This window comes from Lates calcarifer, linkage group LG3 (genome assembly GCF_001640805.2).
Source record: "Lates calcarifer isolate ASB-BC8 linkage group LG3, TLL_Latcal_v3, whole genome shotgun sequence".
NCBI lineage: Eukaryota > Metazoa > Chordata > Actinopteri > Centropomidae > Lates > Lates calcarifer.
Genome location: NC_066835.1, coordinates 12,261,283 through 12,284,509, shown reverse-complemented (window position 1 = coordinate 12,284,509; position 23,227 = coordinate 12,261,283). Strand labels below are relative to the sequence as shown.

Here is a 23,227-nt window from a genome sequence, read left to right as displayed (position 1 = left end):
GCCTGTCATCATGTGCATAGAAGTGTAACAGAAAACCTGCTTAGCAACACAGATATTTCTCCCATATTGTGTTCTTTTATACAGCTCATATGCTGTGACACACTCTTAATACATTTGAACACGAAGGATTTAAATTTGACATCAATCTCAGTAAATAAATGTCCTGTCAGGAACTTTTATTACGCGGAAGGATTTTTATAATCTCCAGAGACACACAGCGCCTGGTGTCATATTTCCTAGATGACATTGAAGAGGACTTTCCTTAAGCAGTGCAAATCTAAAGAAAGAAACTGTTGCTGCTGATGTTTGAAGTCGTACCTCGATATTTGTCTTTGTAGAGCGGCGCAGCTGGTGTGTGGAGGTAAGGAGGTTAGAAATGCAGTTCTGTTAAGAGGGATCAGCAGCAGAGGTCTTCCAAGGCCTCCTGAGGGAACAGTGGGGAGGCGCAGGAGCCACTGCTGCTGCTGCCGTGATGAATGACAGCATGTTGGGGGGGCGTCGTCGGTCAGAACTGGTCCTTGTGACCATGGGCAGTGAGGTTATACGTGTGTGTGTGTGTGTGTGTGTGTGTGTGTGAGCTCACAGTACAGGGAATTGAGTCAAACCTCTGGTCAGCGGCAAGTATCCAAATGGAAAATGATACTGTGACAGAGTTGAAGGGTAAGTGTGTTGAACGAGGCTGTTGTTATTGAATGGGAGCCATTTGTTATGCAACCTGTCAAATTGGAGAGAGTGTACAACGCACACATACGCACAAGGGTTGCTTTATGCTCTCACTTAAACACGCAATTCTACCACGAGGTCCGTATTTTAGTCTTTTGTAAGACCAGACGTTGGCCCGGCGCTCTCAACCTGCCAAATGCAACTTCAGAATATAAAGAATGTTCCTCAGTTGAGCCCTAAAAACCATGGAAACAAGGCTGTGAAACTGACAGAGACACCGCTGCAAAGCTACTGCTACACTGCTGCTTTAACATTTCACTTTATGAGAGACACTTAAAATTCCCCCAACAACAATTCCACCATCCTTCCTCGGCTTTGTGGCACCAAGCGAACAGGTAACAGTTGCTTTAATACTCCTCTGGTGCTATGTTGCCGTGCGCTGAGGCCAGAGGCCAACCTTAAGAAACTCCTTTGACTTTCTGTTAGATAATCTGTCAATACCACTATTAATGCAGTCAGTGTTCCAGGAATGTGATAAACAAACCAGCTGTACAGATTAGTGACGGCTTAACAATTTTTTTTCTAATTAGTTTGGGTTTCATTCCCTTCTGTTACTTTGTTTTCTAGTTTTTAACTCAACAAATTAATACTGTCCACTTGTTTTTAAACACATCTCTCAAAGTTAATAAGACTTGATTTAAATCCAGTGAATAGTTGGCCCAAGTAAACAACTGATTACATTTTGGTTACGGTGCTGATCTGGGATGTTTGTACTGGTGGAAAGATTGGGCAGCTGGTGTGACAGCAATGCTTTCATTCATTCATTCAAAATTAAACCATAAAAACAAACGATAAACAAATACACAGGATGTAACTTTGGAAGTTGGAGAATGCGTAAGTTGGTGGAGGCTGGGGCTCTAACAAGAGCCTTCTTGTTGGTTGGTGAGCTTGTGTGGTGTTTTGTGTGTGTGTGTGTGTGTGTGTGTGTGTGTGTGTGTGTGTGTGTGAGAGAGAGAGAGAGAGAGAGAGAGAGAGGTAGGGTCAGAATAGGGGTCAGTTGGTCACGTAGCCAGTGTGGGTGGGCAACCCAGTCAATTTAAATCCCTTATTATGCAGCCAGCTGGGCCTGTTCTTCTCACACAAACACATGCACACTCATACGCTCACAGGATCCTCAAAGCATTGTGACATTTATTTCTTTCAGTCAAAATAAACTTGGTCACAGTGTGTATTTAAAAGCTCTCTCCCTCACTCCATCTCTCTCTCTCCCTCTCCCTCTCTCCCTCTGTGCTCTACTTTTACCAAGCTGATAGCGTTTTATGCTCGACAGGGCTGAATGGCGCTGGCAGTCTGTCAGTTATGTACGCTCAGATAGATTCAGACGGCGCGTGCGTGCATGCGTGCGTGCAGACAGCTGATATGATTGACAGTAGAGACATGGGAGGTTTGTGTGTGTGTGTGTGTGTGTGTGTGTGTGTGTGTGTGTGTGTGTGTGTGTGTGTGTCCGTGACACTGAGCTCAGCAGGAGAGACCATCATGGCCAGGCTGCAGACAGAAGGCATTGTTCTGAGGGAGAAACATTTATCTGCTGCATATGTAAGTACAGAGGGAAATGGTCTGCCTGGTTCCAGTTGATACTGCACTGTAGTTTTTATAGTTCTGTTTTACTGTTGTTACTTGAGGAGGTTTTGTTCAGCAGTATTTCTGCCTATGGAAATTTTTTTGCTTTAACCGTTTACATGATTGCAAGAAGGTAGCGGCAGCCCATGTGGCATTCCTCTCCTTCCATCTCCTGCAGATGGAAATAGCTCTGGAGCTGCTGGGGCTATCCCAGCATGGCTGGGTTTTAAAGGGAAGGCCCTGTGGCTGCACATACACACATACATTCCAATGCAGTGAGCTTTTTGGTGTAATGAGGTGATTATATAGGGCCTCTTGTCCGCGGCAACCTCACAAGCCCCTTTCTTTTGGCCTGTTCACTGAGCTCTGGGTAAAGCATCCGGTCTACTTGAGGCTATAAGGGACAAGGGGACCAGGATGTAGTTAGGATTGGAATGTGAGATTTGTGAGTGGACACGTGCTTTGTAGTAGACGCAGTTGGCCTTGTTTTACCTCTGTGTTAAACAAATCGCGCTGATGTTAGAGCTGCTAAAAAGCATTTGTCACATGTTGCTACTCAGTGCCAGGGCTGTTTCTGGGGAGCAGCAGTCATCATTTACACCAAAAGTGGGCAGCTGGCTTGAAAATACATAGTTATTTTTAATTAGAGATGAAAAGCTGTCAAAGTTTCCAAGTTTCCTGTCTGTGTCCTAATGAATCACTTCTCCACAAATGCGCTACTTAGATGTTCTTGTTTGCATTTGCATCTTTAGCACTCAAGATTGCTTTGAAGGTGCCTCCAGTATTGTGGTGGGCATAATTTGGACCTCTTGCTACATTGTCAAGGCTTTCTTTAATACTTTACAGTTGTTGTTTTTTTTGTTTCCACAGGGCAATAATAAAGATGTCTTAAATGTTTCTAATCCACAAATGGTTGGTCATGACCTTAAGAAAGGGCACACTGATGTATTTGGCAATTAAATAATTGTTATCACTGTCATCAGCAATACTTGGAAACCCTGAGCACTCATATCCTCGCAGCCAGCAGTCATCTGGGGCCCATGTGTTCGTGAAAGAGTGAGAAGGATCAAGATGTGGAAGGGAGGGAGGAGGAGAAAGGAAGAGAGAGGGTAGTAGTGGGGTAGAGACTGGATACTGACTACTGGATACAATAACCCAGGCTTTGTTATAATAACATTTCTCCTCCATCTATCCATCCATCCATCCATTTCTGCGATCCCTCCTCTAAGGGAAAATGTGTGTTAGAATAACAGATTTTGGGCCGGTTTTGTAGAGCAGATCGCAGCTGGCGCGTGGCCCACATTCCTCTGCCATGACATCCGCACAGTCGGCAGCAGCACGGCGCTATTTTTAGAGCAGCTAGTGTGAACGTTCGCATAGACACACACACAGAAATGTACGACTATGCAGAAGTGTATGAATCTATAGATATATTTACATTAGCTCAAAGGATTTGCTCATATCAGTTTGTTTATACCTTAGTAGCAATGGAGGCATACCAACGTGTTCACTAATTGCATCTTTGTTAGCATGGGATCTAAACCAAACTGATATCAGACAATTAACTGATGAATAAAAACTGAAATACACCAAAAAAATTAGCAAACAGGTTTTATCTGCTGTTTAATCAGTGGTACAGTAAGTGCTGGCACGCATGAGCTGCAGAACTGACGTTAGCAGTGGCTTGGCTTTCTGTCACACTTTAACACACACACACACAGAGCACAACACACAGAGACTCTGTGATGTCTTTAAAGGTACAGTGTGTGTTTTTTAAGTGAAAACTGTAAAAAGCAGTCAAAAAATGCTGGTACACTGGTGTTTTTATATTCCAGTAATAAAACAGAGCCAGGACTGGTGTTCTAGATGTATTCGTTGTATGAAATGAATCCGTTGTTTGTGCAAGATATTCTAGTATGGGAGTTCAACATGGTCCCAGAGGAAACTTGCATTTCCGTCATTCATTTCCGCTGAGATAGATGAATGGTCAGATCTGATTTTAGCTGTGATAATGTGATTTTTTTTTTTTGTTTGTTTCAAAGTTTTATGTACTCTATATCATCCTCCTTCCTTCTATGTCTCTCTTCCCTCTTCCCCCTTGTATCTAATACTATATTCAGGATCTTTCTTTCAGCATCCCCTGTTACATACCGCCAATGCGGTCCACTTGTTTCTTCATCAACCATCAGGGTTATTGGATTTGCCTGCTTTGCGGAGAGGAATGTTTGAACAAGGCGGGGGTTATGAAGTGGAACCAGCCCCACTTTTCATCCAGTCAGATGAATAGATACAGAATTGGTGATAGATTTAATTCTGCTCAGAGTCTTGACTTCTTATCTTCTTCTTATCTTTTTTTTTTTTTTTTTTAACATTTGCTCAATTCCTAGAGCAGTTTTCACTTTTTCACTTGTGCTGGCTCTGATTGTTTTGTTTGTTGGTAAAAATCCACTGAGATTAGATGTTTTTTGGGTATTTATTTACTGGATCTTTTCTCGTTCTATTGTGCATATTTTCAATATAATCTTAGTGTAATCTTCCAAAGGAAATGACTCATTAAGAAAGTAATAAACAGAAACTGTAGTTGGAGATGACATTATATTTCAAAGCGTTAAAGTCTTGTTATGCTCCAGAATAATGTCAGGAAAAGAATTTAAATGTTACAAGTAGAAACTGCAGTGATATTTCCTTCCCTTTAGATTTGTATTTCTTTTGCAGAACTTTTATTGGGTGAAGTGTTTTAAGAAGCCCAGTGGGAAAGATATAATGCGGGTATATTTCCAAGTGTTGCGCTGTACATGTCGGATTTATTTTCAGCGAGTGTGTGACAGAGTGAGGAAGAGCGAGAGAGGAAGAGATGTAATGATCTTATATGGCATATGTTTCATACACAGTATACCTATGGATGCCTAAAAGGTGTCTGTCTGTTTATTTGTGTGGCATTTGCAGGTTGGATTACCTGTGTATTCCAGTGGAGTTGGCAGGGGGTTGGGGTTGTCAGGTGACAGTATGCACACAGCGTTCCCGATGCATCTCTTGGTTACACGCACATACACACACACACACACACACGTTCGTGTGCACAGAAAAAGGTCCCTGCGCTCATTAGTGGGATTCCACTAGCCTGATGGGAGCTAGTCGGGGTGTAGATGTGTGTGTCATTGCCAGGTAGTGCTCGGCTGGCATTGCTCTGTCTGAGAGCTGTCTCTAAAGAGCTCTGGCAATATCTCAAACACACACACACACACACACACACACACACAGACACACACAGCAATGTCTGAATGAGAAACTGAGACGCAACACAATTTGGTTTTATTGCTTATTTGAGTAGATGTTTCCCTTCCTCTGTCATGCTACACTTACCCTCTGGCAGGCAGGAGTGTGAATGTCTTCGAAGAGATTTTGCATGCTATTGCTGTCCATCACCTCTCTATTTTACACCTGGAAAAACACACAGAGATACCCTCACCACCACCAACACACACACACACATACACACACACACACAGGCAGGCAGGAGCTGGCTTTTGTGCTTGAAAATCCAGTGAAAGGAAAGTAAACACCTTGGCCAAAAAAAAAAAAAAAAAAAAAAAAAAAAAACAGATGGCAAACTACCTCTCAGGTCAGACAGATATTTAACCTGCAGTTGAGCAAGGGTTGTGAAAACTCATTTAAATGATCCTCTGAAGTATGAAGAACTGTTGGAGAGGTTTAAAGGCACAGCAGCTGTAATAGAGTGGAGCTTTAATACTCACTCTTTTTCTCTCAGCTGATGAAAAGTCAGTCAGCATTTTTTTTCCCCCATTTTTTTTTCCCAGACCTTGTTGCTATGTGTACACAGCGCAGGAAATATCTGTGGCACGCAGCCAAGAACTGTGAGGAAACCAGAGAGAAAGTGAGAGAAAAAGAAATGCAGATGAACTTTAAGGTCAGTTTTTTTTGGAGGAAGGAAAATTTTATCTTGTTTCTCAGTACAGCTGTGTGTTCTGTCTGTGTGTGTGTGTGTGTGTGAGATAGAGAGATATCGATACCATAGAAGCTGTTTGAGTGTTTTTAACCCTGGGATATATTGTCAGTGCTGTGTGTGTGGTGTGTGTGTGTGTGTGTGTGTGTGTGTGTGTGTAAGTGTACGTTTGGCCTCATGCCACACCACGAGGGGAAAGAGTGCCAGTGAGCTGTCTAGGTAATTGGTGCTTACCTGGCAGGCTTTTGCACACATGCACACACATGCCCACATGCATGCACACACACAATGGATTAGATGACATTAACTACAGGAGAAAATGGCATAAATGAATACTTGCACTACCTGTCTTACTAGTGTGTGTGCGCATGTGTGTTTTGTGCACGCATTCACGCGCGGTCATGTGTGACAGTGTAATGAGGGACTGCACGCTACACACAAAACACACCCTATCAACCTCTGTCAGAGGCTGCAAAGCATCGGTGCACCGAACGGTCCGCTCGCTTATGCACGCGTGTGTGTGTGCATGCGTGCGTGCATGATGTGCCAGGGTGTGCGCTGTGAGCAGGCAGATGTGGCTGTCACCCATCAGCTCCATCATGTGCAGACACCCAGCTTTTAATCTTGCCCCCCACACCACCCTCCCCTCCCCTCTGCCGAGGCCCCTGAGCAGACCTGGGAAATCAAAACAATACTCTGCAAAAGCTTATTTTTATCTGCTGAGGAGAGAGAGAGAGAGAGAGAGAGAGAGGGGGAACAAAAGACACAAGACACAAAAGACTGATAAACAAGCAAACTTTTCAGGCTTGTCAATATTGTCAAAAAATATTAAGAGTTGTGAAATGAATCCGAGTGAGTGAATGAGGTCATACCAGGCTTCTTTTTTTTTTTAATTACAGAAAGTTTTTAGTGACATGGAGAAATCATATCAGTAAAATCATATTCAGCAGTTGGTGTCTTGTCTTTCATGATCCACCTGTGACCCACTAAGACCAGTTTCGGCTTTCTGAGGGGGTCATTACAGGGGACAGATCTGTGTTTATGCCCCAAACATAGTGACCCTAAAAATGCAACTGACTCTCACGCATTTGCATACGCTTTGCTTTGATGCTGCTATCAATCATCAGTGGGTTGTCCGCACTGATCGGTAGGCATATATTATCCATCATAACATCTCCATAGTGTGCGTTTGATTGTGTGTGAGTGGAGAATCCATCCAAGGCGGCAGCACCGAAAGGGAGAAGACGTTTATGAGCCGCAGTCATTTCAGTAGCATTTTATTCACCGGCTGTGGGAGGATGCATAATATTAGGATGAGATTAACTTTCTCTCTTTCACACACTCAGACAGAAATACAGGCTGACACACACAGAGACTCAGTTTCTGGTGTTACCCCAACCACAGACATCATCTGAATTCCTCTTGTTTGTTTTTCTTTTTTCTTTTTGAAAGCTCGCTCGTCCGCTCTTAATGGAATGCTGTGACTCTTATCTTGTTATTACAGCAGCGATAAAACGTCTTGGTGTAATTATTTTTGTGTGAGGTGGAGAATTTTCTTAAATATCCCCCCAGCCAGCGCTGATGTCACTACAATGTCTGCCAGCCACTTAAAGCCGAGCCAACTCAAACGAGTCAACTGGATGATCAGAGCGAGCTTCCCACACAGGTTGCTTTTCCACGTCGGCCCTCTTACATTACATTTGACTTACACAGAAGGAAATTGTGCTCACTGGGATGAGTCAACGGGATCAGAAATGTGTTTTTAATTCAAATCATTAGCATACATTAGCTTTTTTTTTTTTTGCACAAAGACATAGAGTGTTTTCCTTTCTCAAACCTTATAGCTGAAATCAGCTCGCCCCATGGCATGACTAGAGAAAAGCTATTTCCAGTTTCCATTATTTATTAATACCTCTTTGTTGTTGCTCGTGTCCTAATCTCATTTCCTTTAGTCATTAGCGTTGTTCGACATCAAACACAGCTGCCAGAGCAATGAGTGTAGGGGAGTGAGGGTGGGTGGGGGAGAAGTATGGTTATTGCTGTTGGACACTCTCTAAAGACCCTTTTAACAATGCTTGTCGCTGTGGAATATTTTTCTATTAAGCTCTTAAAACTCCTAATATGAGCAATATAGTGTTTTGAATAAATTGTGGATTTGATCTGTCATCATGTGTTTGCTGCTCAGATTGAAACTGACAGGGGGGGCGGGGGGTGGGGGGTGGCTGTGTTGTGCGCTGTGTGTGTGTGTGTGTGTGACTTCTGGTGACCTCCTCTGACAATAACGTCTTCTGTCTCAGTCTCGCTGGGAGAGATTAGCAACACATGAACTCACCGTCCCATGATGCTTTTTTCATTTGCTTCCTACCTATTCATCACCATAACACTCTACTATCATGGCATTGTGTCGAGGTACCGTCCTTCGTGCATTGTTATGCTAATGCACTGCCCTGTGTCTCGCGGCAACCTAATGCTATGTTATGCTAATGTCACGATATGGCCAGAAATGGTGAGGGGAGGGATGCATCCAGAACAATATGGAAGGAGATTTCCCTGTTATACTTTTGTCTTTACTAAAGCTGTCAAGTTTTGATGCATTTCCACCTGAACAGTTTTGTGTTCCCCATATTTTATTATTTTGATAAACAAATGTCCAAAAATCACCCATTCCTCAGACCAAACTAATATGAGCTACCTTGATGTTAACAAACATTTTCTAGGCTTTTTAAAAAAATTTTTTTTTAGTTTCCATATTTCAAAAATGATACAGCAACACTGTGGCATTTGTTCATTTTCATTTCTTCACAAAAATTTACAGGCTGTGCTGACATTATCTTGTAAGGTTTTGTTTTGTCTTGGACATCTCAACAAAAGTGGCCTGTGAGCACTTCCTGACCTTGACCCCAAGTCACACTTGCTCTCACAACGTGCTCTTGTCTGACAACAGAAACAAAGGAAAAACGCTCAGCATAAACAATCATCCAACTTGCAGAGCTGTCGTCTGTATTAATGGCCTGTTCATTGTCTTGTCTGCTATGTTTTATTATTATTTTTTTCTTCAAAGAATAATGTGAGAATTCAGAAGTGTTTATCAGAAATGTTCTTTCCCACGAGCACAGAAACACAGCATAATAGTTATTTTTAAAAAATGGGAGAAAGAAATTGTGCCCACTGTTTCCGTCTGTGATAACAGTTTGTACTCATCCATTCTCTCTCTGTTTTCACAGGATGACAGTGATGGGATCCCGTGGTCGGAGGAGCGGGTTATGCGAAAGGTGCTTTACCTCTCCCTAAAGGAGTTTAGGAGTGCACAGAAACGGCAGCCAGATGGAGATGGAACCACAAACTCCAACGGTGAGCTCATATCCACATCCTCTATGACGACATCTCTTCACTTCTGTTTTACTGGGATAGAAGTTTTGTCAGCAGTGTAGTTTTGTTGCTGTCTGTTTTACCACAGTGTAGTTATTTGGTAATTTAGTGGAGTCAGTGGCACATGGTGAGTGACAGGAAATAAAACATCCTTGTAACAGATTTGTTCACTGGACACACAGTAAAATTTCTACCTTATCCTCCAAGTTAAAACTGAAGCCAAAGGTTGAGGAAGTGGAGATCAGTTTAGAGTCTTTGTATGATAAAATGTCTATTTTTCACCCATCTCTTTCTTAGAAACCTTTATTTAGCTGAAATAAAGGACTTTGCAAAGAGGTAGAATAAAATGAATTACTCTTACAGTGTTCTGTAAACAACCTTAACAATAATTAAAGGCTACCTTCAAATGCAATAATTTGACACGCTGAACTCTCACTTCCTTTAAACAAAATGAAAGAAGCAAAGAATTTTCCACACTAGCATTTTGTGGAGTAAATGTCAGAGTTGCCAATGTTGCCTGGCTTTGCTGAGGTTAGTGTCTTAGTCTAGCGCTTCATTCCTTTAATTGCAACTGACAGTTTTATGAGTCTGTTTGCAAGTGAAAACTAAGCAAGTTTTCTTTGACAGCGGAACCTGATCTCGCTTAAAATGGAGAGAATCCAATGAGAACAAATGATCAAGGACTCTCATTTGCCTTTTGTTGTGGGTCAGTGGGCAAGCGAGCTGCAGTCTTTCGCTTTTTCGGTTCAGTGTCGCATCCTCAAAGGAACCCTTGAACTGAAAGTATTTCCCACTTGTTTTTGGATGTTGTTTACACTTCAAAGAGAGGGACTCTGATGAGGTCTTCCACAGTGCCACATGCAAGAAAAACAAGTGTTGTTAATCTTTTCCAGCTTGGACATTTCCACTCACTGTGGGGTCCATTAAAACGAGGACTAATAGAAACCCCAACATAAATTAATACTTGAAGTTGCTTAGTTAGACAGGAATCCAATCCCAGGTGGAGGCCGGCTACAGTAACAGTTGAGGGATTTTGTGGCTGTGCCGTGTAAACCTGAAACAACACAAGAAGAGTGGGAGCACAGGGGGTGAGATGAACAGCTTGTTTTGAACCAAGCTGTCACCATGTCTTTGTTTGACACCGGTGTTCCCACCCATAAAAAAACCCTCAGCCAGCCAACAGTGGAGATTTGAACTTCACACGTGCCTCAGAAGCTATTCTCAGCTGACATTAACACAAGCCAGACACCGAAAGAAAGGAAACAGGAGTTAAAAAGAGCCTCTGAAAGTTCACGCCCAGCCAAGGAAGCCAGCCAGCCATCCAGCTAGGCAGAAGGGGAGACAGGCAGACAGACAGGAGGGAAATCTCTTGAAATGTAGCTTATTTCTTTCTTCTTTTTTTTCCCTCTACCCCATTTTTTTCTTTATTATATATTTTTCACACCTTCATTTCTTCTCTCTGTGCCTGTGCTGAGTGCCCCCTCTCCTCCCTGTAGCTAGTGTAGCTCTGCGTGTCTGTCTGGCATCTCGTAGCTGCCACTCCAGAGCTCCTCAGGGCCTTTTAAGCCACCGCGGGTAGCTGACCTTATCGCCTGAATAAAAATGACTCATTAGAAAGCGTCGGCGGCCCGTCGCACCGGGGGTAACGACAGCAGCCTGCACTGACACAAAAGGGAGCCGGGTTGAATAGAAGGGCCCTGCTGTTTTAGAGCACCGTGGGTTAGCAAGGCTTTGGAGGCTGTACGAGCAGCACAGTTTCCCGTCTCGCATAGATGATGTGGTGAAACTGTCAGCCATTTTGGAGGATCACACTCAGCGTGTGCTACATCCTGAATGGGCAGCCCCTGCTGTTTTAGAGGACTGTGGGTTATAGAGTCTGGGCCAGACATGTGCCACAGTTTTTAGTCTCACACAGGCATTATTGTGAAACTATCAGCCATTTTGGCCATTTTGGAGAGTCAGATCACTGCATTTGCATAATCATTAAATTGATGACGGTTTAGAAATTACTGTCATATGTAAATAATTAACCAGTTATTGAATTACTTATTGGCAGAAAATGTATCATATCACAGAAAATTTTAATACTTGTGGGTTTGTTAAAGAAAAAAACGCCAACATGCTGGTTTCAGCCTCTTGAATGTGAGGATTTATTGTTTTTCTCTGTTTGATGTCATTATACATTTTATAATCTTTGGAATTTAGAGTTTTAATTGGACACAATATGCAATTTTAAGGCGTCACCCTGCAAAATTCTGACTTTCCTAGCATTCATTAATTACTTAAGATTCTAAGTTCATGTGTAGAAATGTCTTGCTTTGTCAGACTAAAAGGCCAAAACACAAAGATAATGAGTTTGCAATCACTAAGAAAAACACATCTGAGAAACTTGTCCCAGAGAATTTTTGCCATTTATACTTAAGAAATTACTATGATTATCAAAATAACTGCTTAATTTTCTGTTGATCGACTATTTCATTAATCTGCTAATCATTAGGCACGGTCCTCTGTGCTTCACCTTGAGATAAGGGTCCTTCATTTTTGGGGAAAAATGTATCATCTGACTGAAGGAGGTTAGAGCAACACCTGGCTGTAATCCTCAGAAAACCAGCAGTCGTCCCCCTCCCCGGGCATCTGTCTCTCCATCTTTCTCTCCCCACATACCTCCATCCATCTCCACCCCCACCCCCCCCCCTCCTGTTTAGAGGGGTGTGTGGCAGTCTGTCAGTCAGCTGCATGTGTGTCCGCAAGTGTGTGTGGCAGTCTATCTCTCCACCCAACCCAGCCTTCTCCCTGCCCATAACCAGCAATCATGCCATCTCCCCAGCCACTTTACCCCTCGCTGTTGGCAGCCGTCCATCGCTGCGTCCATCACACTTCCTGCCTCTCGTGCTCGTTCCCCTGCATTATTTAACAAATGACATTATGCCCTTCTGCGTCCAGGCTTCCGCTCGTTCACCCACTCCCCCCCACCCCTCCATCCCAGGCACGTTCTTCCTCTTCCTCTCCTTTTCTCATCCCTATCTCCCTCCATCCGTCTGTCCTTCCGCTTGTCCCCCCCACCCGATGCAGGGTTTCATTACACATCAATAGGACTCTGGTTACTGCCTTTTCCGCAAGCTCCTGTCTCTTCTCTCCCTCCCGCGGTTCAGTGTCCTCGATTATGTATCTCCACCTTCCCTCCTCTTCCCATCCATCCATCTATGTCTCCCTCTTCCTCGCCGTCTCCCTCTTTTTCTGTTTTGTCCTTCCTGTCCCCTGCCCTGCCTGTCTTAACTATCTACAGAATCTGTCACCCAAACCCTCCCTCCCCTCTCTTTTCCATCGCCACCCTCTCTTTCCTTCGCTCTGTCCCGTTTCCCACCCTTCCTCTCCAGTTCTCTGAATCGTTGAAGCTGCATCGTCTTCCTGTACCTCTTTACTTCGCCATCTCCCTCCGCTGTGCTTGTCTGTACCTCTCCTCTCCCCCCTCCCCTCCTTTCCTTTCCTCCCTCTCCATTTCCCTGAGTGCTATTGATGGAGGAGCTGGCTGCTGGCCAAAAACCAGGAGGGGCTGAAGAGAGGGTTTGCCCATTTCTCTCACTGTCCCCTCTCTTTCTCTTCCCGTTTCCCGTCTGCCAGTCTTGCATGCCCTGCCGTTCCTACCTTTTTTTTTTAATGCATGTCATTCTCTTTCCTTCAGCACTCGCTCTGCTGTCACTGTCCTGTCTGTCGGTATTTCCCATGCTGCTTTCTCCTCGCATGGCCAGAGTGGCAGCAGTGGCAGCTAAAACATGGCATGGGCCCTCTATTCTTTTTCTGGCGAGCGCATCACCTGGCAGAGGAGGAAACATGAAGGAGTTAGTGGCGAGAGAGAGGGATAGAAGGTGTGATAAAAGGAGGCGAATACAAGAATCATAGCCAAAAGAGGAAGAGTTGAGGGATTGGAAGAAGTGGGCGAACGAGATTGCATCTATCCTGTCCCCGCGTGCTCTTTTTCCACAGTCGCTCAAGCCTTTACAAAATCCCATCTTTGCCTTTGATGCTCAAGATTTACGGCCTTGAACTGCACAAAGCAGATGCCATGTTTCTAACTGCACATTGTTGTATCGCTTTTGTTCTGGTTTGTGGTAAGTGTCATGCAGTGTTGTGAGGTCCAATTTTGGAAGGAAGAGCAATATATTTGGGGCTACTTCAAATCCTCTCGCCAGGCAGTCAATTTTAGTATCTGCTTCTACTCTGAAAAACTTCTGGGAATGGATACAGTTGGGAGTTTCCCTAAAATAAAACTACCCATTGTTTCTTTTTATATCATGCCCCAATTTTAATTGTGTACAGGCATGGAGGATTACTTACACAAAGGGCATGAAATAGAATTTTAGTGCTCTTGTTGAAAGGGAGATTAAAGTCTTGTATAACATTAGAGTTTCAACTGCAAATTGTTCATTAATGAGAGGGAAGTTAAAAGGCAGATTGTTTCCATATATTTCCTAACCTTGAAAAAAGAAGGCATTTTATTATAGCTATATTTACAGCCCTTATATCGTTTCCTGTCCATTAGGAATGACGATGCACTCATTTCCACACTAAGTCTTGTTTGTAAGTGTAGTTAAGAATCTATAAGAGCACACTGCCCCAGCGATTGTCTTTCCTATGGCACGACTCTGCTCTGCTATAGTTCCACTTATTACTGCAGCTCACACTAATAGGCTCCTCTCAGCCCTGTGATACGCCATGTTACGCTATGTACCTCTGCTCTCTCCCTCTTGCTCTCTCGAGACTTTGAGGTGAACGCAGCGAGGCGATGGGCTTAGTTAAGCACGCATAAATCTGATTAGAAACCCCCCACAGGAGCAGCTATGGGGATGGCACACTAGCATGGCCCTCTGCTGCCTCACCCCACCATCCCACAAGTCCTAACCTCTGCCACAAGCCCCCCCCCAGCCTGTTGTCATAGGCCTCCACCAGAACCTTGAGTTTAAGCATCCTCCCACCCCCCCCCCATCCCCCGTCTGCCACACTCGCCTGTCCCCGGCCCTCTGCTTTCCCAAGATTCCCAGCTCTGCCCCTCAGATGAGCACTCATGTGCAACCAGCATATGTCAAACAACTCTTTGGAGAAAAATGGGGTTTGGGGGGGTGGGGGGGTGGGGTGTAAATAGGAGGGAGGGAGTGGAGAAGAGGGGGTGGTGAAATGGGCCTGTTTGTTTGTGCTCTGTGGGGACATCATGCGTCAGTCATTTTTCGGAGCGCAATTACAGTTAATGAGCTACTTCGCTTTTTGCTCTGATGCAAGTTTCACTGACAAAATATATTGTCCAGAAGTTGCGATTGGTATCTCTGCACCGTTTCTCTCTTATCTTTTTTTTTTTCTAACTCTTCCCAGAAATTTCTCTATTAAACTTAGTTTTCATGGTCACATATTAAGTACTTAAAATGTCTTTATGTGCATTTAATTTATCCGTAATAAAACGAAGGAAATCTTTTACAAATGCAGATTCATTGAATTTTCTGTTTCCATATTAAGTTTTTATCTTTTTATGAAATAGACTTCTGCTTGAAAGGGGAAACTTCAAAGGACTTTAAGTGAAACTCTTGACTGATAAAAGGCACACTGATGTAGGCCTTTCGTGCCAACGGATACATTTTAAGGTGGTGATTCACCTGTGGCCTATAGACTTAGAGGCTCTCCAACGACAACATAAAGCATTGCCAACAGTGCAATGGCCTTACTCATCGCGCCGGTACTTGTTAACTCTGACCGCAGCGATGTGTTTCTGATGACTGTACCTCTGCTTTCAGGTACTGACCTGCCCTGCGTGTGAGAAAAACCAACAGCCTGTGTGTCTATGCAGTGATGAGAATGTATGACTGCATGTGTGTGCACTCATTCAGCCCAAAGCACATTTATAAATCTCAGTTAAATCATATATTTGAAAACTTCTTTTACCTGCTCCTCAATTGCTCATCTTTGTCCTGTCTCCTACACTGTCATTTGATCTTATGACTCCCCTTCCCCATCCCGTCTTTCTCAGATGACACAATGCCCAGGCTTGCTTGACAGTAGTGTCCTCGTGAACAGGATATTATTCAATCTGGCAGTTATCCCTAACCCATGCACCACTGTCATTATTATCTCAATTTATTTTTCTTTTGACACCCACTATTAGGAGTTTGTGGTGCGGTTTGACTGACACTTCCCTGTAAAGGCATCAGTCAAGTGGAATTTTATTGGGTGTGCTGGGAAGGCAGTGAAACCCTCATCCAATGAGAGAGAGTGGCATACTAGTGAGAAGGTGTTGGCGAATGAAAAGGTTTATGACAGCAGCGCTCTTGGTTAAACAAACCACTGGCAGCTTGAATGTTCAATGAGTTATCGTTTGTTTTTGCAAAATGAATGTGAATAATTTAACAACCTGCCATACCAGAGTCCAGTCAGGCATGAATACTTGTCAGAACAGGTCAAAACGGGTAAAATGTGATGAATTACTGTTGATGTCAAATCTTGATATAATCGATATAAATCTTCACCTTTCAGTTGTGTAAAGCGATGTTTCACCAGCACAGTTTTAAACATGTGACTGCCTCTCTGTCTTCAGTTGGTTACAGTCCCCTTGGCAGCTCCTCCAGTCTTCTTTTTTTAATAACTCTAAAAAGCTTTGAACTTCCCCAGTTGTTTCCCCGATAACTTTGCTCATTCACGCTCCATTGTTGAATCAGACAGGCCTGTATGACACGTTCCAAGAACTCGCAAGAACTGCCCATGAGGAAATCAAGCCTTGTGATATCTATTTAATTTGGTTGTCTCCCTTAATTACCATTGACTTCCACTCCTCTGTTTGACCTAATTTGAATTCTTGGTGCCTGTTGTTGCTTCTGATTTAAGAATCTGTCTAGGGGCTTATTTTGTTTGTCTGAGTTGCTTGCTAAATATTTAATTAGGGCTCTGTCAATTGGGCTCACTAAGAATGTCAAGTCCAGCAATATCTGTTCGCTTCCCTGCCGCCTCGGGCTTGTTTTTTTTAAAACTCTCTGTCAAAGGGTGTACATCATGTACGTCAGCAGCAGTTGCATCTAACAAGGGAAAATGTGGACAGAGACATGAATGAGTAACTTTCCCACCCCTCCAAAACTAGCCCCTGTGGTGCTGCAATAGTTTGAGAGTATGTCATTCAGACACATTCACTGGTTAGACACTGTGCCAGTATTTTTTTTTTTTTTTTTTTTGCAATGACTGCGGATGTTTTCAGCTCAGCGCATTTTTATTTTTCAGTCTAGATGCTTGAATAATTTGTATTCTCTCTGTATTTACCCCGTCCACTCAGTCTGTCTTTCTATCTTCCATATTCTCTACACTGTGCACTGTCTGATAAAGTAGAGCTACCATAATCTTATCAAAAGAAATGTATCTGCTCAGCCTTCAGCCCTCTCCACCGCATCAAATCAAAGACAAAAACAGAAGGCTTTATTACCACTGTCAGATGAAAACATTGTTTATTCCCTAAAGACTTAAGCTGTATTTTATACAATATTAAGCCCGAAGGAATGGCTCACTGACAAAGGACCATGCCAGGTTTCAAAGAAGTGGTCCGTAAAATATATGTTGGCCAGACTCTAACCCTTTTGGTGCTGTGTGTATTTCAGGTTCCCTAGCCAATGGACAGCTGAACGGCTCGGGATCAAAGGGCAGCCACAAAGAAGATGGGTCCTTGCGCTCTCAGGGTCTGGATGGGAGCAGCGAGTACTGTGAGGACAGTCCTGCAAAGAAGAGGTGTGTGTGTGTGTGTGTGTGTGTGTGTGTGTGTAAGGCTCCCAATCCTGTTTGTGAGTCATTGGGTCATTAAAGAGCTTTATAGATCCGTGAATCTTGCGTCGGTGTGGAATTGTGAGCCTGTCTGTGTCTGTGTATGTGAGTTCACGCCAAAGGTGGCTGCTGCTGCTGCTGCTGCTGCCGCTGCCGCCACCGCAGATGCTGCGAGTGTGAATGTGTCAGGGTGCGAGTGTGAGAAACTTTGCCCACATGTTACAAACTGCAAGTGCAGCTTAATTGTGATGAATTTCTTAAGCTCTGAGGATTAAGAAGCTGCCACATGGTACCAAGTTCTCTTTTACACACACATGTATCCCATGTATTCTCTGTACCAAAATCCCCAGTAACAATTATCTGTCTTTTTCCCTCACTCAAGTGCGTACAGTAAAATGTTTAGAGAAGAAGCAGGTTTGCCTATTAGTTTTCTAATAGAAGATGACAGTCACCAAAGAAGTGTAAATAGCATCACCCTTTAAAGAGCACTGAGGTCCTTTAATGAGCACACCCCCTCATCTTATAACGCAAATGCTGTTTCAGTCATTTATAATTAGCCACTTAGAGGAATGTTGCCATGCATTCCTAAATGAATTATTTAAAAACTGGAGTTGTTGCAGAGTACAATAAGCTGCTAATTTCCACCACAGCGTAATTTTTTTGTGAAGTCATTTATATCACGAGTGAATTATTGAAACAGATTTCGTCCATGAAAAAATAGCAATTTTCAGTGAGATTGGTGCAAAACACTGCTCTCCCTCAGACAAATGTTCTTGGAAAATGGAATAAAGGATCTTTGGAAAATGTGATGCTTCTAATGCATTCAACACGAAGCAGGTTTTGAAATCACAATGCTGGAAAATATGATTTACAAATACTCATGCTCTATAGAGTGAGCAGATTAAAATGGCTGGTATGCACCTCAAAGCTTATGTTTTTCCTTCTGCCTCAACATCACATGTGCACACACACATATAATGCACAATAGTGCACTATTACATTCATGCAAAGCAGCTCTTTCTCATATTCTCATTCTCAAGCGGCCGGCTACTGTAGGTGGCAGGTGTGTGTGTGTGTGTGGTTTTTTGGTGAGCCCAGGAAGGGGGGGTCTGTATGCCTTCGTGCGTGTTGTTTTTGTTCTGCCGCTGGTCTCTCCCTCACACACACACACACACACACACACTGACAGGGCATCAAAGCATCAGTGTAAAGCTAGGGGTGGAGCCTGGGAGGCCGGACAGCAGCAGATGTCCTTCTGTAATGAGCGGCCTTATACAGGCTCCATTCACTGGCATGTCAAGCACCTGCCTAAGTCCTCCTAGCTGTCATTCGATACTGTAACCTCCAAATCTGAGCTCAGTCATTACGAGCTTTCATCTACCTGGCTTTGAAGCAGAAGGCCACTGGAACAACTGATAAGAAATTTAAGTTTTTCAGGGAGGTTGTTGCAGAGACTCAAAATTTGGGTCTAGTGGACTTTTGTATAGCCTTGGTTGTGGAAAAATGATAAAAGCAATAGAAAGAAAGAAAGTGTGCTTTTCCTGCACAGAAAACCTACCAGTAAGAGTTGATCTTGAACTCAGACTGGATAATTGCAGATTGCACACTGAGAGTAGTGGGGAACTGCCTAACTGATAACAACAGAAAATGCTCAATTGAAAGAAAGTGACCCCGTGGCTTATATAATAGCCAAGCATAAACACTAGGCTACTCTCTGTTGGCTGAGGAAGAAAGGCAGTGAAGCAAAAAACACCAAGGACAGTCTCACAATTTTATTCTTTCTTGTTCTGATTGCATGTAATGCTGTGTGTTGAGTGGAGTTCAGCGAGAGGCCAGGCCTGCTCCATGGTTTTCATTAGTTCACACACACACACACACACACACACAAACACAAACACACATATACATATACACAAACACACAGCAGGACTGAATGAAGAAAGACTCTCTATCTGATGCTAATGAAACACAAGCCTAGCCAGTCCTTGGCAATGCCTCATGCCCTCTTAAAAAGCTTATTGTGTGTGTGTGTGTGTGTGTGTGTGTGTGTGTGTGTGTTTGTGCTTGTGCATGCTTTATGTGTGAAGGGATGACTCCAGTGCCCCTGGCATGGGTGCCCCGCACTGTTCCTGAACAGGGCTCACTGAGACAATGCCAGGAGCTTTTACACCTGGCACTGGCCAAAACAGGAGGGGGAGGAGCAGCGGTATATAGCTGCTTCCAATTTTTGAGTGAAGAAAAAGTTTCACACTGTGGGGAGAGGATGAAGGGATAGAGCACAGACAGAGAGGGGAGGACTGGGAGGAGCGGCCGAGAGAGAGAGAGAGAGAGAGAGAGAGAGGCAGAGACAGAAGGACAGGTGCGAGTGATTTTTGGCAGGAAGCGACCCCCTTTAGAAGTCTTTGAGATCAACTCTGTGTTTGCCTTCCCATGCTCCTGAGATTGGCGGAGAGACTGGCAGCACATCCCCTCAAAACATGCCAGCTCATTGTAGCCCTTTCCTACCAGCATGACCATATTCTCCAAATGGGGTTCCCCTGCCAAGTGTAGGCCCTACACACGCACACACACACACACACACCACACACACACACACACACACACACACACACACACATCAACTTACTTTCACAACCCCACACAGTCTCATCTTCACTGCCATGGTTTACTGACCTAGTTATATTCCTGCACCTCTGCTCATCTCCCACATCTGATTTAGGTTGTTATAAAGACTGTCTGTGTATTTACCAGTCACTGAAGTGTCAAGACTGTTCCCAGAACAGGGCTGAGTAGAGTCACAGCAGGTTACATGCTTTATATATATGATGAAAAGTTTTTGCAGTTTTGCGCTTTTGAATAGAATTTTTTTTGTGTGTGTGTTACCCTTAAAGGAAGTCTTGTGTTCAGTCATGAAACATAGAGCTGTTACAGAAGCTTCTTCAGTGAGTCAGCATCTCATAAATCTTTCAGAGCCGTAAATGAAAAATCGAAACCATTCGGTGGTATTCGCTGTTTTTTAATTTTGTATTACTGAGCTGAAAGGGCAAAATCTAAACATGACTCCGGTGTGGTTTTCTTTTCAATGATTAGGAAATCTTTGTGGCTTGATTGTATATACAGTATAATGGAGGGTGTAGGTATGGGACTCTGGTTTTAAATTGTGTCAAACATCACTCTTCTAGACACTTTTTTTTAACATCTAAATGTAAAAATAGTCTTGGTTACTCAATTTGATGCAATGAAAATTAGATCAAGATGCATCTAACTCCAGTGGGTGCTTACAGGAGGTTTTCATGGTGTGATCCTGGCAACTCAGTTAGTTGATCTATGAATTTTAAAAAGTGAATACAAACTTAAGAACCGCTGCAAAAGTGTGGTTCGAGTGTGCGTGTGGATCAGAAGTTGAGTGCCCCTCTCAGACAGACTTCTTAACTTAATTTCTGCATTCTCTCTCTCTTTCCGTGTCCCTCTTTTCTTTTTCTCTTTTTTCTCACTCTCTTTACTGAACCCCACTTTTGGCTCTCTTTGAATCTGTTCTCTCTGTTGTCTCAGCCAAGACACACACTCAAACACTCAGCTGCTGCCGCTTGTTTTGTTTCGACTTAATGAATGCCAAGTGTGTACACACACGCACACACACAAACACACACACACACACACACACACACACACACACTTGTCTTGTCTAGCGTAACCAATGACTCTTGTCAGTAATGCATAATCACCATTTCCATTTATGAGGGATTATATGCATGTGTGCGCACACACACACTGCAAGTGTGTGTTAATAGAGGGCCATAATGTGTCTATTGATTTGCTTTAGATCTATTGCAAGGGAACCTATATGCAGTGCAACACCTAGTTGTACTACCAACACCTAATAGTTAAATTAATATAAAGTGGACTCTCATAAACAATCTCATAGACATGGCTTAACTTTATTAGAAAGCTGAACAGATAGTCCAGTGAGCTCTTTGGTTGTGCAGTCAAATGGAGGCTCTGTTTGGAACACAACTAAAAACTATGTCTGTGCTTATTCCAGTACAGTTTAAAAGGTCTCTCTCTCTCTCTCCCTCCCTCTCTCTATCTCTCTCTTTGTTTGTCTGTCCCCCTCCTCTTCTGTCAGTCTGTCAGCGACTCACCCCTGCATGTCAGCGTGTCCGTCTCCAAAATCTCCTCTAAACTCTCCTCTCATTGTCACTGCCTCGCTGCGGCTTTATGAAAGCCCTCCACTCAGCTGAAATGGAAGGGCGAAGGAGTATTAACCATCCACCGCAGTGCATAATGTCACTCAGTGTGCAAACTTGCTCCCATAATCACTGTCAAATACAAGTGTTTAGCACTGTGATTGTAGCACAGATTAGCCATGTTGCAACTGGTTTGCATGGTGGAATTTATGGCATAATACTAAAAGAAGTTTTAAATGCTTCAAGGGATTTACTGTACAGTTATTTTTGCATCTGTTGAAATAGGGGCTGATATCCTTACATTTTTTTAGCTGCCAGAATATCTGTGGTAAGACAAGGTCACATCAAGACAAATTTTATTTTTAAACCCCAATATTGCAAATCATACATTACAACACCCTCTGTCCCTGGACCCTCAAATCGGACTCCCCAGGTGTTAAAATGACTCAGACAAGTACAGACACTGTAGAATCAGTATCTGATTTGTATCAGTACACTAAAATCAGTATATGATTTCATAAGATATCTAATTTGAGATGACATCTCTCAGTTGAAGCTGAACTTTTATGTTTATATGTCTTATAAGTTCTGTTCCAGTTGAGGTCAATCTTGCTGTGCTATTACAGACAGCTCAGTTGGTGGTTGTGTGTGTGTGTGTGGGGAGTTTCATAAGAGTAGCATGAAGTGCTCCACTGCAGTGACCCATCAGAGGGGTCACTCTTGTTCATCCCAACCTGGGAATCCTCAGTAAATTGGAAACACTCAGATAAGAGATTGATAGTTAGGAGCATCATGTTGTGTGTGTGTGTGAGAGAGAGAGAGAGAGCAGATCAGTGTGTGTGTGTGTGTGTGTGTGTGTGTGTGTGTGTGTGTGTGTGTGTGTGTGTGTGTGTGGTAAGGGCCTAGATCACATGTGTCCCTCAGTTTCTTGCAAATCTTATAGCTTGCTCCACAGGATACCAAGATAGTTTTGATAAGAAGTCATGAAATTAACCAAAGAATCTGAAATCCAAATAGTAGAAAAAGTTGGAGAATGAATGTTACCTCTTCAGCTTGTGTGCATGTTTTCTTATTTTATCTGACCCACTGCACTCTGTTTGTCCCTGATCCTTTGTTTGAGCCACAGACCCCTGTGTCTGCAGCCTCAAGGCCTCACGTGTGTCCTCTCAGACCCTCTGAAGGTCTGCATATGAGACTCAGGGTTTAATTAGACTGATTGCTAAGCACAAATAGCACCACCTCTGATGTTTATTGACCTAACCTGGCAGTGGTCAGCTACTCCCATGGGTGATTTAAGGTGAACTGCAAGGTCAGAGGTTATAGGGTTTGAGTTCCACATGCGTCATGAAGGGGTGGGGGGTTTTGCCAAATAGCCCTGAGCAATGGACCCTGACTGCTAACAAAGCCTGCATTTAAGTGCAGTACTTTATATTTTCTTTTTGGCCTTCAGGGAAAAGGAAGAAGATCAAGAAGTATTGTTCAGTTCTTTTTCATGTAATGTCATGTAATTCATCATCAAAACCTCTAGTTACATTTGGTGTTTTGTAGTTATTTTATTAGCATTTAGCTGAAGCGGAGTGTCACTTTTATACATTAGCATTTTTAAGGTGACAAAGGGGACGATGGGTGACTTCCATCTGAC

General features: G+C 43.3%; 1 protein-coding gene across 1 annotated transcript in view; it reads left to right on the top strand.

Moving 5' to 3' along the window:
- The window catches only part of jarid2b (jumonji, AT rich interactive domain 2b), a 105,666-nt gene that overhangs the window by 41,579 nt on the left and 40,860 nt on the right, over window positions 1-23,227 (top strand). The window contains 2 exon segments of the mRNA XM_018697974.2: window positions 9,472-9,598; window positions 17,239-17,365. Coding sequence (XP_018553490.1) covers window positions 9,472-9,598; window positions 17,239-17,365 — 254 coding nt within the window.